This window comes from Vicia villosa, linkage group LG5 (assembly GCF_029867415.1).
Source record: "Vicia villosa cultivar HV-30 ecotype Madison, WI linkage group LG5, Vvil1.0, whole genome shotgun sequence".
In the NCBI taxonomy this organism is placed as follows: domain Eukaryota; kingdom Viridiplantae; phylum Streptophyta; class Magnoliopsida; order Fabales; family Fabaceae; genus Vicia; species Vicia villosa.
Genome location: NC_081184.1, coordinates 153,066,452 through 153,080,916, shown reverse-complemented (window position 1 = coordinate 153,080,916; position 14,465 = coordinate 153,066,452). Strand labels below are relative to the sequence as shown.

At 31.9% G+C, this 14,465-nt stretch overlaps 1 protein-coding gene across 2 annotated transcripts; it reads right to left on the bottom strand.

Moving 5' to 3' along the window:
• Positions 1-4,585: 4,585 nt before the first annotated feature.
• LOC131603282 (actin-related protein 3) lies at positions 4,586-10,181 on the bottom strand. 2 transcript variants are annotated; one of them, XM_058875584.1, is made up of 10 exons: positions 9,680-10,181; positions 9,017-9,476; positions 8,427-8,573; positions 8,015-8,107; positions 7,658-7,777; positions 6,937-7,047; positions 6,241-6,366; positions 5,782-5,880; positions 5,006-5,117; positions 4,586-4,803 (listed from the first exon to the last, which is right to left on the bottom strand). In XM_058875584.1, the coding sequence occupies exons 1-9, from the start codon at positions 9,727-9,729 to the stop codon at positions 5,037-5,039; spliced, it is 1,287 nt and encodes a 428-aa protein (XP_058731567.1). In that variant the 5' UTR covers positions 9,730-10,181; the 3' UTR covers positions 4,586-4,803; positions 5,006-5,036. The 2 variants fall into 2 exon arrangements, with proteins under 2 accessions (XP_058731567.1, XP_058731566.1); XM_058875583.1 differs by having other exon boundaries at positions 4,586-5,117; positions 9,680-10,180.
• Positions 10,182-14,465: the final 4,284 nt, after the last annotated feature.

Below are 14,465 nucleotides of genomic sequence, written 5' to 3'. Positions count from 1 at the left end.
TTATAAATTCAATAAGATGTTTAATCGGATTTATTATTTTGTATAAATAATTGACTTTTTAATTACATGAAAATGAGACTTTCAACTCATTATTAGGGCCAAATACCTAGTTTTAAAAAAAATAATGGGACCTTCAACCAATTCCGTTAAGATGGATTTGCTAATATAGTACATTTTCTTCAAAATACAAATTAAACATTTTGGCAGAAATGTCAATGTAATCAATACAATTTATTATATAGAGATGGTAATCAAAATTGGACCAGATCGCGTGTAGAATCAGAAATCGAAACTCTAACATATCTATTTAGACTTAAAAATTGGATACAAAAAATCAGAATTTAACCAAAAAATCGGTCAAAACCAAAAAAACATATGTTTAAGTAATTTTTAAGGTCAGATAAAATTTTATCTTTAATTTATAAAAATATGATTAAAAAATTTCGTTTTGAATTAAAATTTTGCTTGATTTAATTTTCTTCTTCCTTTTTTAATCATTGAATGGAGAAATCAAACAGAAAAGCTAAAATAAAAATTATTCTCAATTTTTTTTATCATTCTCTAATCTATTTATTTGATAAATAAAAATGAGTTTTGTATATTAACAATACAAAATACACGATATCTAATTAATTTACTATTATTATTATTATTATTATTATTATTATTATTATTATTATTATTATTATTATTATTATTATTATTATTATTATTATTATTATTATTATTATTATATTAAAATGAAATGAGACGAAAAACATCATATTATAAATTTATTCAATACAGTTTCATACATTTTTAATATTTAAATATGACAAAAAACATCATATAATATTTAATAAAATCCTTTCATATATCATAATATTTATTAACATTAGCAAGATTTTCAAAAAAACACATAATTTTTATAAATTTTATAAAGCAACATTGAAATGAAAAATTAAGAAAATATTTGTTAGTAGTTGTATCTTAGTTTTCCCTTTTTACTAATATTTGTAATAAACCTATGCAGATTATCACGGATAAGGATATAATCCTTGTTGAAGTGGTTAGAAGTCATCTTTAAGAATTTTGTTTGGAGTGGAGACTTAAATGTTAGAAAATTAGTAACTATGTCTTGAAAAACTATATGCACCCCTATTGACTGTGGTGGATTAGGCCTCAGATCTCTTTCCCACTTAAATGAAGCATCTATGTTGAAGCTTTGCCATGACATGTTCAACTCTGAAAATCAATGGGCTACATTCCTTAGAAGTAGAATCATTAGAGGCAACAAGTGTATCAAATATCACATGTATTCCTCCATTTGGTTAGGTATCAAATCATATTTTTAAACTTTATTGTCCAACTCTTCCTGGCTCTTTGGCAATGGAAGCAAAATCAATTTTTGGACTCATGATTGGTCAGAGTTAGGAAGTTTAATGAACCACTTTAAATTACCTCAATCCTTTGGTCCTATACTACAAGGAAAAGTGGCAGATTTTATCTTCAACCACCAATGGTTTTTTTTCTTCTGAATTGCTAGCTTTATTTCCTGGGCTCAATGTTGCTACAATTAGCATTGTAATTCCCATTGAACCAAAAGAGGACAAGTTAATATGGAATCATTCAACTACAGGGCCTCTAACACTTCAGAATGCCTACTCCTTCACTACTAAATCACATCAACCTCACCAATGGGCCAAGCTTATCTGGAATGCTGCCATACCTCCCTCCAACTCATCACTTTTATGGAGAATCATTCATAGGAAGATGCCTACATATGAGAAACTTGCCATCAGAGGTTGTCAGCTGCCTTCAATGTGTTCATTGTGCAACAAGAACTCTAAGTCCTCTAGACATCTATTTCTTGATTGCATTTTTGCCAAAAATTTGTGGAACTGACTGTAGAATATTCTGAACCAATCCATTGATTTCACCTTTGCAATAACCATTGTAAATGTTAGCAAAAAAGGTTGGAGTCCTCAATGTGCTCTAGTCATTACTGCAGTTGTGATGGCTATTTATAAAGCCATATGGTACTGCAGGAATCAGCTCAGAATCAAAGGTAAACTTGTGTCTCACCATGCAATTATTTCCTCCATCACTACTTCTGTTGCTCTGACAATAAATCATACCAAGCTTGCTACAGGGCCTTCTATTACTGATTTCAGTATCCTCAAAGCCTTTAGTGTTCAAACATGTCATCCTAAGGCTCCTTAAATCTTAGAAGTCATATGGTGCCCTCCGTTTGGTCATTGGCTGAAATGTAACACAGATGGTTCGGCTTTAGGCAGCCCTAGTTTATCTGCTTGTGCTGGCATTTTCAGGAATAATATTGGAGACTGTGTTGGATGTTTTGCTTCTAATCTTGGCATCCAAAATTCATTCTATGTTGAGCTTATGGCTATCATATTGCCAATAGAAAAGGCCAAGAATAACAATTGGAACTCAATATGGATTGAATCGGATTCCAAAATTGTTGTCATGGCCTTTTCTAATCCTATGTTGGTGCCTTGGCAATTAAGCAACAGATAGTGTAACTGCATTACTATATCCAAAACCATGCATTTCTGGATTTCCCACACCTATAGAGAAGGCAATCGATGTACCGACGCTTTAGCTAATATAGGCCTCTCTATTGAAGGATTCCTCTTGTGGAATTCTCCTCCTTTGGTTATTAGAAAGGAAATCACTTTGAACAATTTAAGAATGCCCAATTTTAGGTTTGCTTAACAGCTTTTGTTTTCCTTCCTTTGGCTTCATTGTGAGTCTGGCATTGCCCATCTTTTTTTCTTTTCATATTAATATATGAGATTTATATAAAAAAAAACTAAGACTCAATCCATACAAATTATATCGAGTTGGGTGAAGTAAAATAATCACTCACGGTATTATTGGATCAATTTGAATAAAACCATCAATTTATGGATTGGATTGACTTGAATAAATAATGTGTCACATTTTTTACCTAGTAGCGCAATTTTCTTAAGCATCAAATGTCTAAATGCATCATAAAGCTCATCATAAATATTTGTAAAAAACAAAATTACATTACAATAATATCTAGAATAAAATACTTGAAACTTTAAAGAATTAAATTGAGACACCCTAAATAAGTTAAAATTATTACTCATAAAATAAACAAATTTAAAAGGTTGTAATTGAAGCAACCAAAATTAAAGTCATCATTCGTCAAATAAGAAGAAAAAAAAGTAGAAAAAATAGTTACCCATTTACTCATGATTTTGTGGGTTGGTGGTGAGATTATCCAAAACCCAATTATTTTGAATGGTTTTTCATTTTTTAAAATCATGTTCACTTAAAATCTGTCATTTCAAATTTTAAACCTGGCACCACCCATATTTGCATACTGCCAAAAATGACCCTGATAAAAAAAGAACAAAATGGCTGAACGAAATTTCTGGTAATTCATTCAAAATTTTCAGAAACATGTATTTTAAAAATTTTGGAAAAAAATACAAGAGATTTTACCCTAAATTTTGAAATTTCCATTAAAAATGCACACATTTTAAAATTGCTTGTAAAATTTTCATTAGTTTTTACCAAAAATTTCAAAATTTCCAATATAATTTTAAAATATCCGATAAAAACTCGTGGAAATTTCAAATTTTCTGGTGTAGTTTTGAAATTTCCAAAAAAAACTCATGTAAATTCCGAAACTCGATATTTTTTTCAAAAATTTTGGTATAGTTTTAAAATTTCCAATAAAAACTCATACTTTTTTAAATTTGATAACTTTAAACAATGGTATATGGTAAAAGCATGCAAAATAGAGGGTGTTAAGTATAAGTCAGAAGATGGCAAGTTAACTTCTCGTTCGCATAATAACCCAATCCAATTATTTATTTTTTGTCATTTTGAATGAGTTTGTCCAATCTAACCTATTTATTTTTTGTCATTTTGAATAGCTATACCTAATTTATTAAATTTACCCAACTCATATACACAGTTAGATCAGATACACCTCTAAATAAATAGATTCAGTAATTAGTGAGTTTGGATCGAATATCACCGTTCATCCCATACATATGAACACCTCAATTCTCAATTCTTGTAAGAAGAAAAAAAACTTAAAATTATTTGGTTTAAATAAATATTAGCACAATTCAAATGCTAATATTATAATTAATATTGTTATTCCTAATTTAACCTTGAATTAAGTTATGATATATGTTTCCAATTTGAAATAGTATATTCCTAAATTGGCATGTTTCCAAGTTCATTTTCCAAAGGCGTGACTTATATATTGCCAAAGTTTCAAGGGTCATGAAAGAAGTTACTGTTTAACAAAATATACTAAGTCAGTGACAAAATGAGAAGCAATGTTATTTTTTCATCATTTAAATGCAATTAACCAACTTTTTCAAGAGGTGTCCATTTTATTTTATTTTTGCATAAATACAACAGCGGAGGGATTGTTATATATTAAAAAAAATATATGTTACGAGAATAGTTTCAAACTACAAGAGTGTATCTCTGCCTCATATGAAGAAGAAAAAACTATATATATCAGATCATTAATAGTTCTGAAGTGTGCCTTACATACTTAGAAAAATGCAAAAAATATGTGTAAATTAACATAAACAGAAAATCTGCACTAGTGCTTATTAGTATTACAATTCAATTCCAACGAATTTAATTTCCGGCCTAGAGAAGTTACTTAATGTTATGAGTCCCAACAACAAATGAAAAAATGCAACATTACCAAACTCTAAGCTGAACACTAAAAATTGCCATTCAGCTCAGCCAACATTTTGTCAAAAATAAAATTCTACCTACCAATAAGTACATCATCTGGACCTGCAGGCAACCGTATTAACCATATGATGACATGAAATTGGCTTCCTAGGAATTAAAACTGGAAATGCATTTTTTTTCACTGAATATACATATTTTACACTCACTTCTCCCATCCAAAATATAGATCGGAAGATAGACGGTGAGGAGAATTGAGAATCAAAACAACCAGACATTAATTCTTTTATATAACAAGAGAACATACAGCATCTGTGATCAGCTAATTCATCCTTTCTCTAATACATCCCCTTGAAAACAGGATTTGTGCGGCAAATGCTTGCTCCATATTCTTCATATTCTGCCTTTGTATGACAAGCCTGCACATTGAGCCAGAAATTCTACACAGATTAGCTTTGCATCTGGAATGGTCGTGGGAACCTCTATTTTAGGAAGTTAAACAAGAAGAAATTATGGACTCTCTCTCCCTAAGAGAACAATTTTATCATTAAAAAGACATATCAGTCTACAAGGAGGACGACCAAAAAACCTAGTAATCTTATGTTTTAGTGAAATACCAAATCAGGCCTTTAAATCCTGAGGAATGCTAGCAACACTCTCTAAAACACTCACTTTCTTATAGGTTGAAACATTGTGTGGGTCCCACACTTTGGAAATAGGTCTCACATAAAGTGGTAGGACTCACACATATTTCAACCAATAAAAGAGTGATTGTTTGAGAGTGTTGAAAAGAGTGTCCTTAGCATTTCTCTTAAATCATTGATCAAATTAGTCCTTTATGTATTTTCTGGAAAATTGTATCAGAGAAATTACTCTGATCATATTTTTAATTTCAGATATCATTAAAGAACTTCGTAAGTTTTTTAGGATCGAATTGTCCGACCCTATAATTTTAGAGACTCAATTCGCGATTCTACACAGATTTCAGTATCATGTTTCCAAACTAAAATTATCCAAGAACTAGTGGAACACTGGAACTAATAAGCTATATAACCCATAAAAAAGTAAACGAAAACAGCATACCGTAAAAAATTCTGGCGTTGATGCTAGCACAGATCCTCCAAACCAAACTGCAAACCTTTGGATAGGATGGCTGAGTACATTGACCTCCACGGGATGTGACTGTGGAATCCATACAATAAAAAAAAGAGCCAGTAAATGCCAGGTCAAACCAATACATATATAGCTTCTGGACTATTCGTAAACATTGCCAATGTGAGAGTTACTTCCAAACATGTGTGAATATGGAGAGGGACTTGGGTAGACCTTGACTCGTGAGTTAAGTAAAGTAAGCCAACCAATCAACAATGAACACACCATTATTATAAATTATGTGAAATGAATATTTATGTAATTATTCAATATAAAACAATGATGTGTCAATGGTTGACTGGTTTTACTCCATATAGCTTGTGCAAATAAGATTAAACAAGAATTTCCTATGCAATCGTCAATTTAAGTGAAAAATATCCATTAACTCACTTTTATCTCCCCATTTAGGCGTGCTTCAGCTGCAAGGACACGAGCATCCACAATTTTCTTTATATCACGTTGTAATCTCCTATGAAAATCCTTGAACATCGTTGATCCCCCTGATAACACTATATTCTGAAATGAAAAAGACAAATGGGCAAATGGTTAAGGTTAAGAGTTCAATCATTAAGGACACATAGAGTGGAGGCCTTGAATTTAATAAGATCCCAAATTAAATATCTGGGCTTGTCTGTGGACTGATATAGCACATGGAGCTGATGTACTTCACTTAAGATTGAACATTAGAAGTTCTCTAATACTCCCTCTGTCCCACAATGAGTGGTCTAGTTGATCATTTCACACAGATTAAGAAAAGTGTATGAATGAAAGAGAGAGAATAATTCTTTTACTAAAGCACTCCTTATCAAGTATTGAAAATGATGAAAGTAGTATGAAGATAGAATTGGAAAAAATGCATTGTAAATTGAAAAGGGTCATTCATTTTGAGACAATTTTATTTTACAAATGGGTCACTCATTGTGGGACGGAAGGAGTACTAAGGTAAAGCTGATTACTCACTAAATTTAAAATTTGAAGGATATCATGTTAAAACAGCATACTGAAATATTTGGGCCTCAAAAGTAGGCATTTTCATGGCTTATTTTATATAAAATGTTACCAATAAATTGAGATGACGTGCTTAACCTTATACAGTGATCTCCTTGTGTCAATTGGTGCAGACTGAATGCACTTGTCTATTACGACTGGCAAAGGAGTGGTAAAGTCGCTGCTATACATCTCAGGATTAAAGAAAACCTACAAAAGTAGTAGGGAAAACACATAAGTCTCTTTAAATCACCAATCCTATAGATAAAATGACCCAAACCTGTACATTACTTCAATTATTACACCAAGGGTACACAATTACACTAAGGAATACTACATTTTCCTGATTTCTTCTAGAGTTGAAGGAATAAACTTAAGGAGTACCAAGATCAATAGCAAAGTGGTATCATCAAGTATCTTAGGACTAGGAGACTACATAATCAGTAATCCCAGGTTCATATCCCAGACAGGATCTGCATTACCTGCACTTCCCCATCCCCTATTAGATTTTAGAAATCTTTCATAACTCAAAAAGGAAAAGCAACAAAATTTGACCTTATTAACAGAAGATATCTGGGCAAGCCAAATGAATAATGTCACTTTAAGTTTTTAGCATTTTCTTTTGTAGTCCTCATTAATTTCATGACAGGAAATGAGAACTAGTCAGGCATATGTTTATTTAATTCATCAGTTCATAATGTAGGTTCGGGTATTATAATTCAGAACCATCTGATAGATCTAGTACAGAGGATAGAGAAAGTCTAAAAAGCCTAAGAACAAACCAGAGGATAGAGAAAGTCTAAAAAGCCTAAGAACAAACCTCAGGTCCAAGAAAGCGTTCATAGCCAATATCACAGGAATACGGAGCCCCAGTCTTTGGTTTTACGCCTCTCCATTGCTTGATATACTTGGCTGGTTCTTTGTCATGCTTATTAAATTCCTAAGAGAAATAGAATAATTATTATAAAGCAAAATTATCAAATCCAACAGATAACTTAACATCCCTTTTTTAACATATAAATAAAAAATCAAATTAAAGTGGTGAGGAAGTTTAGACATTAGCAAAAAAAATGTTGGGATTAACAAAAACCAAGGAAAAAAAACTAATGCTAGCATCACACCACAAACTACTCAAATGATTGTGCCAAAGCAATATAAGCGCTGAACTCAAGACAACCTTCACTATGTCAGAGCAGGTGTAGCAATGCATTTCTTTCACTTTCCGAGCCACTTCAAAAGAGTCTTCTGGAGGTATATTCTCTCCTCTTTCCTGCATAAATCAATGCCAACATGAGACAGAGCATGAATCAGGATTAACAACTTGCGGATCAAGAATCAAATCACTTTTATTTGTTAACAAAGTAACATAAATAATCTATCCAAAAAAAAGTAACATAAATAATATTATCATAAATACATCAAATCCTACTCATCCATGATTGGCATTTACCCGGGCATGGTTTCGTTATCTAGTCTAACTGGTAAACTGTGATAACCTTCAACATTATCAAGTATACATTAACATATTTTTTTAACTCAGGACAAGTGGTGGCCCAATAACCTTCTAATTTTATACAAAGATTACTTACCCGCATTAGCTGCTGGACAAAAAGAGTAACATCCTTTCCAGCAATAGGAACTGACTTGATGCTACTTCCAATAACATAACCATCCGCAACTGGTACAACATGTGTAGCCCCATCTCCGATATCAACTACAACTCCTGTCATCTCACACTAAAAAAATTCTAGTTCAGCCTAAAAAATTCAAGAAACAATATTTTTTATAAAATATGTTGAACCAACATTACATTCTATATTCAACAGATGATAAATCCACTACAACAAGTTCTTACTCAACAGAGTGGTTCACATTCAGTTTCAAGCAAGATATCCAAAAGCATCAAACCACGGGAGCAGATAAATCATCTTATACATTTTGTGTTTAGATAGCTAGCAAGTTGTACAGGAGACTTTCCACAAGTTTAAATAAATAAACCCCCTTTAAGACTAACAGTTTAGTTCCATTCTATCATTCCAATTCTATCAACATAATATAACAGTGAAAAACATATTTCCACTAGGCAAGGTTTCATAAATCAGAGTGTCATAATATCCCATCATAATTCTATCAACATAATACACAAACACAATAATTTTCATAGGTACCAACTACATACCTTAGACGTTGTATAGCCAGCAGCCAGAGCAAGCACGGAGTTCACAGCAATGTAAAGTCCAGGCACATTAAAAGTCTCAAACATAATTTCTCCAGTATACTCGCGACTCTCTGGCGCTGTCAATGGACTCTCTGTCAAGAGAAAATAATGATCCTCAGGATCACACCTCAAATAATTGAATATACACTGCTGCCAGTATCGTTCCATGGCATCCCAATTCTCAACCTGACCATGTTTAATTGGGTAGCTGAGATTATAAGTACTGCTAGACCGAGCCTTAGAAAGTGCATCATCTCCAATAAAGAAATCAAGATCAGCCATAACACCAGCATTATGCTGCGCAATCCAATTTCCCTTAGAAGAACTCCTCGATTGATTCAGAAACGACTCATTAATTGCAACTACTGTTGGAACAATAAAACAAGGTTCAACATTACCAGCAAACCCCATCTTGGTATACCTGCAACACAACACAAACACCATTTTTTACACATTCAACCTAAACTCAATTCAGTTCCATTATTATCACACACAATTTCAATCACAAAAGCATTAAAACCTAATTCAGACATTTCAACAAACACGTGGTGTCCCAATTTTGATACTAATAAAAAAAGAGATAAAACCCAATTGGGATATTAAAAATGGAGTGTGAAAAAGTACCCGGAGCCATTGTCGATGACTACAGCAGGACGAGAAGCAGCTGGGTCCATGAGAAAAAGCTGAAAAGTCGTAAAAATTAAAAGTGGATCTGTAAGAGTGTAATTCAGATCCAGTAGCAAGAATTAGGCAAAAAATCATGATCGTGAAGACAACAACAATGAAGAAGATGAAGATATTGATGTTGGTGAGGAAGACTTTGATCCCAAGTGAAAGAAGCGAGTGGGAAGATAAAAGTGGTTGATGAAAGCTCTATCAGTACCCATTTGTTTTGAACTATAATACAATTAACAAGATTAGAGGAGGTTACATAGGTCCCATTAATTTGAGAATTGTTCTGTTTTGTATTCCTAAGATGCTTTCTTCCTTCCCAATCAAACAATGAATAATGGACCCTTTTTTTCTTTCTTTTCGATGTTGTTGTCTCTTGTTCTTCTTTCTTCTTTCTTTCCTTTACTGTTATTGTTAGGAGTATTATGGTTTTCTTTTTTAGAATATATTTTTTGTTTTGGGTTTGTCTGTCCGTAAAGCCCAACAAGACAACCTAACCTTTCTTTTTTGGAATGATGACGGTGAGTTTAGGTGAATTTGTCTTTTCGAGTGTGAAAGGGTGGGGTTGATTGATCTTAGACCGTTTGATTTATATAGCTTCACCTGAGTAGAGTACTGTTCAGATCCACCAAACAGGGATATCATTCTAAGGCTTCTTTTAACTTCATGTATGGGATAATTTGGATACATTGTTTAATGATTTTTAACCGATAATAAGTTACTTTTTTTTTTTTTTAATTTAGTGATATCCAATTATTGGTGTGGAGGTGAAAATTTAACTTAGGAAAATTGATTTGCTTCGGTAAGTCATATCCACATCATTAGGATTTTTTTACACTAATGCCATAAAGTTGAAAAAAAAAAACTAAATTATCATCTTTTAAAATGAAATTATCAAATGTCACATTTTATACATGTGCTCCACCATCTAATGATTGAACATGTGAAGTTCAAATAAATGAAGCTTACGCTCGACTAATAATTGAACGAGCGGATGAAGGCAAAAACAATTTATTGCACGCTCGACCAATGGATAGTCGAGCACGTGCATGGAATGCGAGATCTAGGTAATTTTATTCAAAAGGTGGAAATTTCTTTTCAACTTTGTGGTATTAGTGTAAAAAATCCCACATCATTATCATACTAAGAGATATTCTCGATAGACCGCAGGAACCAATTAATGTCAGAACTAACCCTCGAACCAGATTCGGTGGTCCAGTGGTGAAAACCAAAAAACAACTTGCTTCACCACACTAAGGCCTTATTTCATCACCTTACTATACATTTTAGGTTCCGTAACGGACCAAGTTTGGGGCAAGTAATGAGCACCAACATACCACTTAAGGGATTTTTGAGTGTTTTTTAAATAAAAAAAATTGATCTCTAAGAGAAACTATCTCAGTGAACGGATCTTGATTAAATTATTAATCACAAACCAAATATAAGAAGGATTATCGAAATACCTCTTGAAACGTGTTGTAGCTTTGATCACCAGCGCGGAAAATTTCATCGTCTCTACGAAGTCCACGCGAGTGCAAAGTGGAAAGCAGCGCTAGCCTTTTTTTTAGAATGACAAAACTAAAAACTAGGATTTGTAATGATTTAATAAAACCGTAATTCTCTTATTTTGGATTTTTCCAAAGATAATCCCAATCTTATTTATATTTAATTAAACTCTTTTAATAAAATAAAATAAAATAATTATATTATATTATATTTAATTAATTGTTAATCTCATTTATTTAATTAAATCGTATTTAATTAAATTATATATTTAAATACTATTAACAAATAATTAAATTAAATCTTGTTTAATTTAATCTTTGATTCCATTATTAGTAGTCTATGTGTATGACCCTGTAGATTCTTGTAACACTGGCAATAATATTAAATTACCTATTTAATACTATAAATAATCAGCTCTATTTAGCAACACATCTCTGCTACCCAAGTGACAAGAATGTTGTGTGGTCTGACTTAACATTTTTATGATAATGATCATGTGTACAATTACCTTTTTGTCTTTATATCTATATTAAGTGTCACCCTAGTAAAGTTTAGTATTTTATTTATTGATTTCTAAGTATACTAAATAACAACAAATAAACTCGACATCTTAAATTGAATTATTTGAACATGACCATACATTTTACAATCATACCCGATCAAGGGACTCATAGATATTACTCATGTATATGTAGGAGGATAAAATCTTGTTTAGGTCTCTTCCTTAGCAAGATTTGTGGAGTACTCATCAACCATCTTTATGGTCATCTTGTTACGGACAACGTTTGATTGACAATAAAGCACTTGACTCAACTTCTTGGATCCTTAATGGTTTCATGTCGAAGAGTGGTATACATCATTATCACTATAAGAATAACTTATGGCACTTACATAACATATTATGTAGTATTATCATGGTGGACCAATCCAATATAAATATTACTCCTAATATTTATACCTATGTAAAGACTTAGTAACTAATAACCATGATCTGTGAGATACTATCATCAATCTACTCACACAATAGTCTCTATGCATCATTGTTGTCATATGTGACAGTAAAGCTTGACTACATACATATACTTTAAGAATAATATATAATCTTGAGACGTCATTAAACAGAACATTATTCTTAATGTATCATTAAACAGACTAATTATTCGAATGACTTTATTATCTCATATACAAGTAATAATTTAAATATAATGCCTAATATTATATATATTAACAAATAATATATTAAGGTCATGATACAAAACATGTATAGGCAATATTGATTGGCTATTATGGTTTAGTCCAACAATCATGGGGACGTTCTAAGTTCAATAATGAGGAAAACGAGGCATGGTTAAGATATGTTGATGACCTAATTGATGAGACAAGAAACGTCAAGAGACGTCGCCCATATTCAAGAATTTTCCGCTAAATAAAGTGCAGTCAGAAGATATAACTACATTGTAGTTCGAAGAGAGATGCAATAAGGTGATTTAATGTTATGACGAGTCATTGTGCCAGTCCAATAAGGAAATTTGTAACCTAAATGAGATGGACTGCATTGTATATATCAGAATTTTCCATATAACTCCAATGTGTTTCGAGGAGAGATGTAAAAAGGTGATTTAATGTTATGACAAGTCGTCATGTTCGTCCAATAAGGAAAGTTGTAACCTAAGTGGGATGGATCGTATTGTATATATTAGAAGTTGCCTTGTAGAGTCAACAAACTCGAAGAGTTAGATAGTTGGCCCATTCCTAGAACTTGAAATTTATTCAATTTGAGATATTATTATATTTGATTGGTAGGAAGGCGGGTCGCCTATTTATAAAACTCTTGTAAGACGATTTTGATATTTGTAGCAGGCTATTATGGTTTGGCTTGCTATCAAATTTAAATGATGGACTTTCACATGAAGATCCTTGTCCTCTTACTAGATAATTAATTTGTTGGACTTCTACAAGAAGATCAGTGTTGCCTTACGGAATAATTAAATTGATGGACTTCCAGATGAAGATCCTTATTGCCTCATAGAGAAATTGAAATGTTGGACTTCCACTATAAGATCGTTTTCGCCTTACATAGAAATTAAATTGTTGGACTTCCGCGTGAAGATCTTTGTTAGTCTATAGGATAATTAAATTCTTGGACTTCCACAAAATGATCATTGTCACCCTACAAAATAATTAAACTGTTGAACTTCCACATGAAGATCTTTACCGCTTCGGCTAATTCTCGCTAGAAAGACTCGACTATGACTTATCTAGAAGACTCAACTCAATGTTGCCTGAGAGACAACTAAGTCTCATCAGAGGGACTCTAGTTTAAGTAAAGTTAAGAGACTCCAAATAAATACATGAAAATATAATTAGTATTTATTTAATTAACTTTTTAAGATACAATAATAAAAATGAGAGAAGAAAATTATTATAGAGAAAATATTTACGAAAATTAAAATAAAAATGAAATATTACTTCGATTTATTTTATTATATGAAAAATGCTTCCTTTTATTTTTGTTAAGAAGTATTATACTCGTGAAAAACGGTTCCTTGTATATACAAATTATGAAGTTAAAAACATTGATTTGCAAGTTTTGCGCCTTATATTAAGTTAAAATACATTGATTTGTACTTGACACATTAGCAACTAACTTTGTAATTATCATTGTCAATTAAGTTTTAATACAATTCCCATCTCAAGTCGGGAGATTAAAGTCGAGTACTCTAAAAAAGATAGGTAATAAAAAAATCAAGTAGTCCTGGCTTGAAATTGACATCAAAGATTTTGTCAAAGGAAACACTTTAGCTAGGACATCATCCTGTTTAATTGGAAGCTAAGGAATCTAGATTAATATTCCCGGAATTGAATTATTTTCTAATGAAGTGGCAATCAAGGTTTGCCTTTTATTTGTCATAGGATCTGTAGCAAACTGTATAGCTACAAATAATAACATAGCAGACTTGGACTTTTTTTGGGTCAAAACAGACTTGAACTTAAATGTCATTAGATAAATTCATATAAACTTTACCAAACAGTTTTACGTGTATGAATGTAAACAGTTTCACATGTATTATAAACTCAAACAAATCAGTCTAAATAAATCCTATAATTATCAGCCATTAATCACGTCCTGCAGCGAACTGGTAAATAATGTTAGGTCAGAAGCCATATCACCACTGAAATATTCCGTGGATTTTGTGGCACATCTGTGCCAAAAAGTTGAACCATACACCTT

Coding starts and splice junctions, on each gene's coding strand:
- LOC131603282 (XM_058875584.1), bottom strand. CDS start 9,729: ATGGACCCAGCTGCTTCTCGTCCTGCTGTAGTCATCGACAATGGCTCC. Junction 7,778..8,014: donor CCTGCTCTGACATAGTGAAG/GTTGTCTTGAGT, acceptor TATTTCTCTTAG/GAATTTAATAAGCATGACAA. Junction 5,881..6,240: donor GCCTAAATGGGGAGATAAAA/GTGAGTTAATGG, acceptor TGGATTCCACAG/TCACATCCCGTGGAGGTCAA.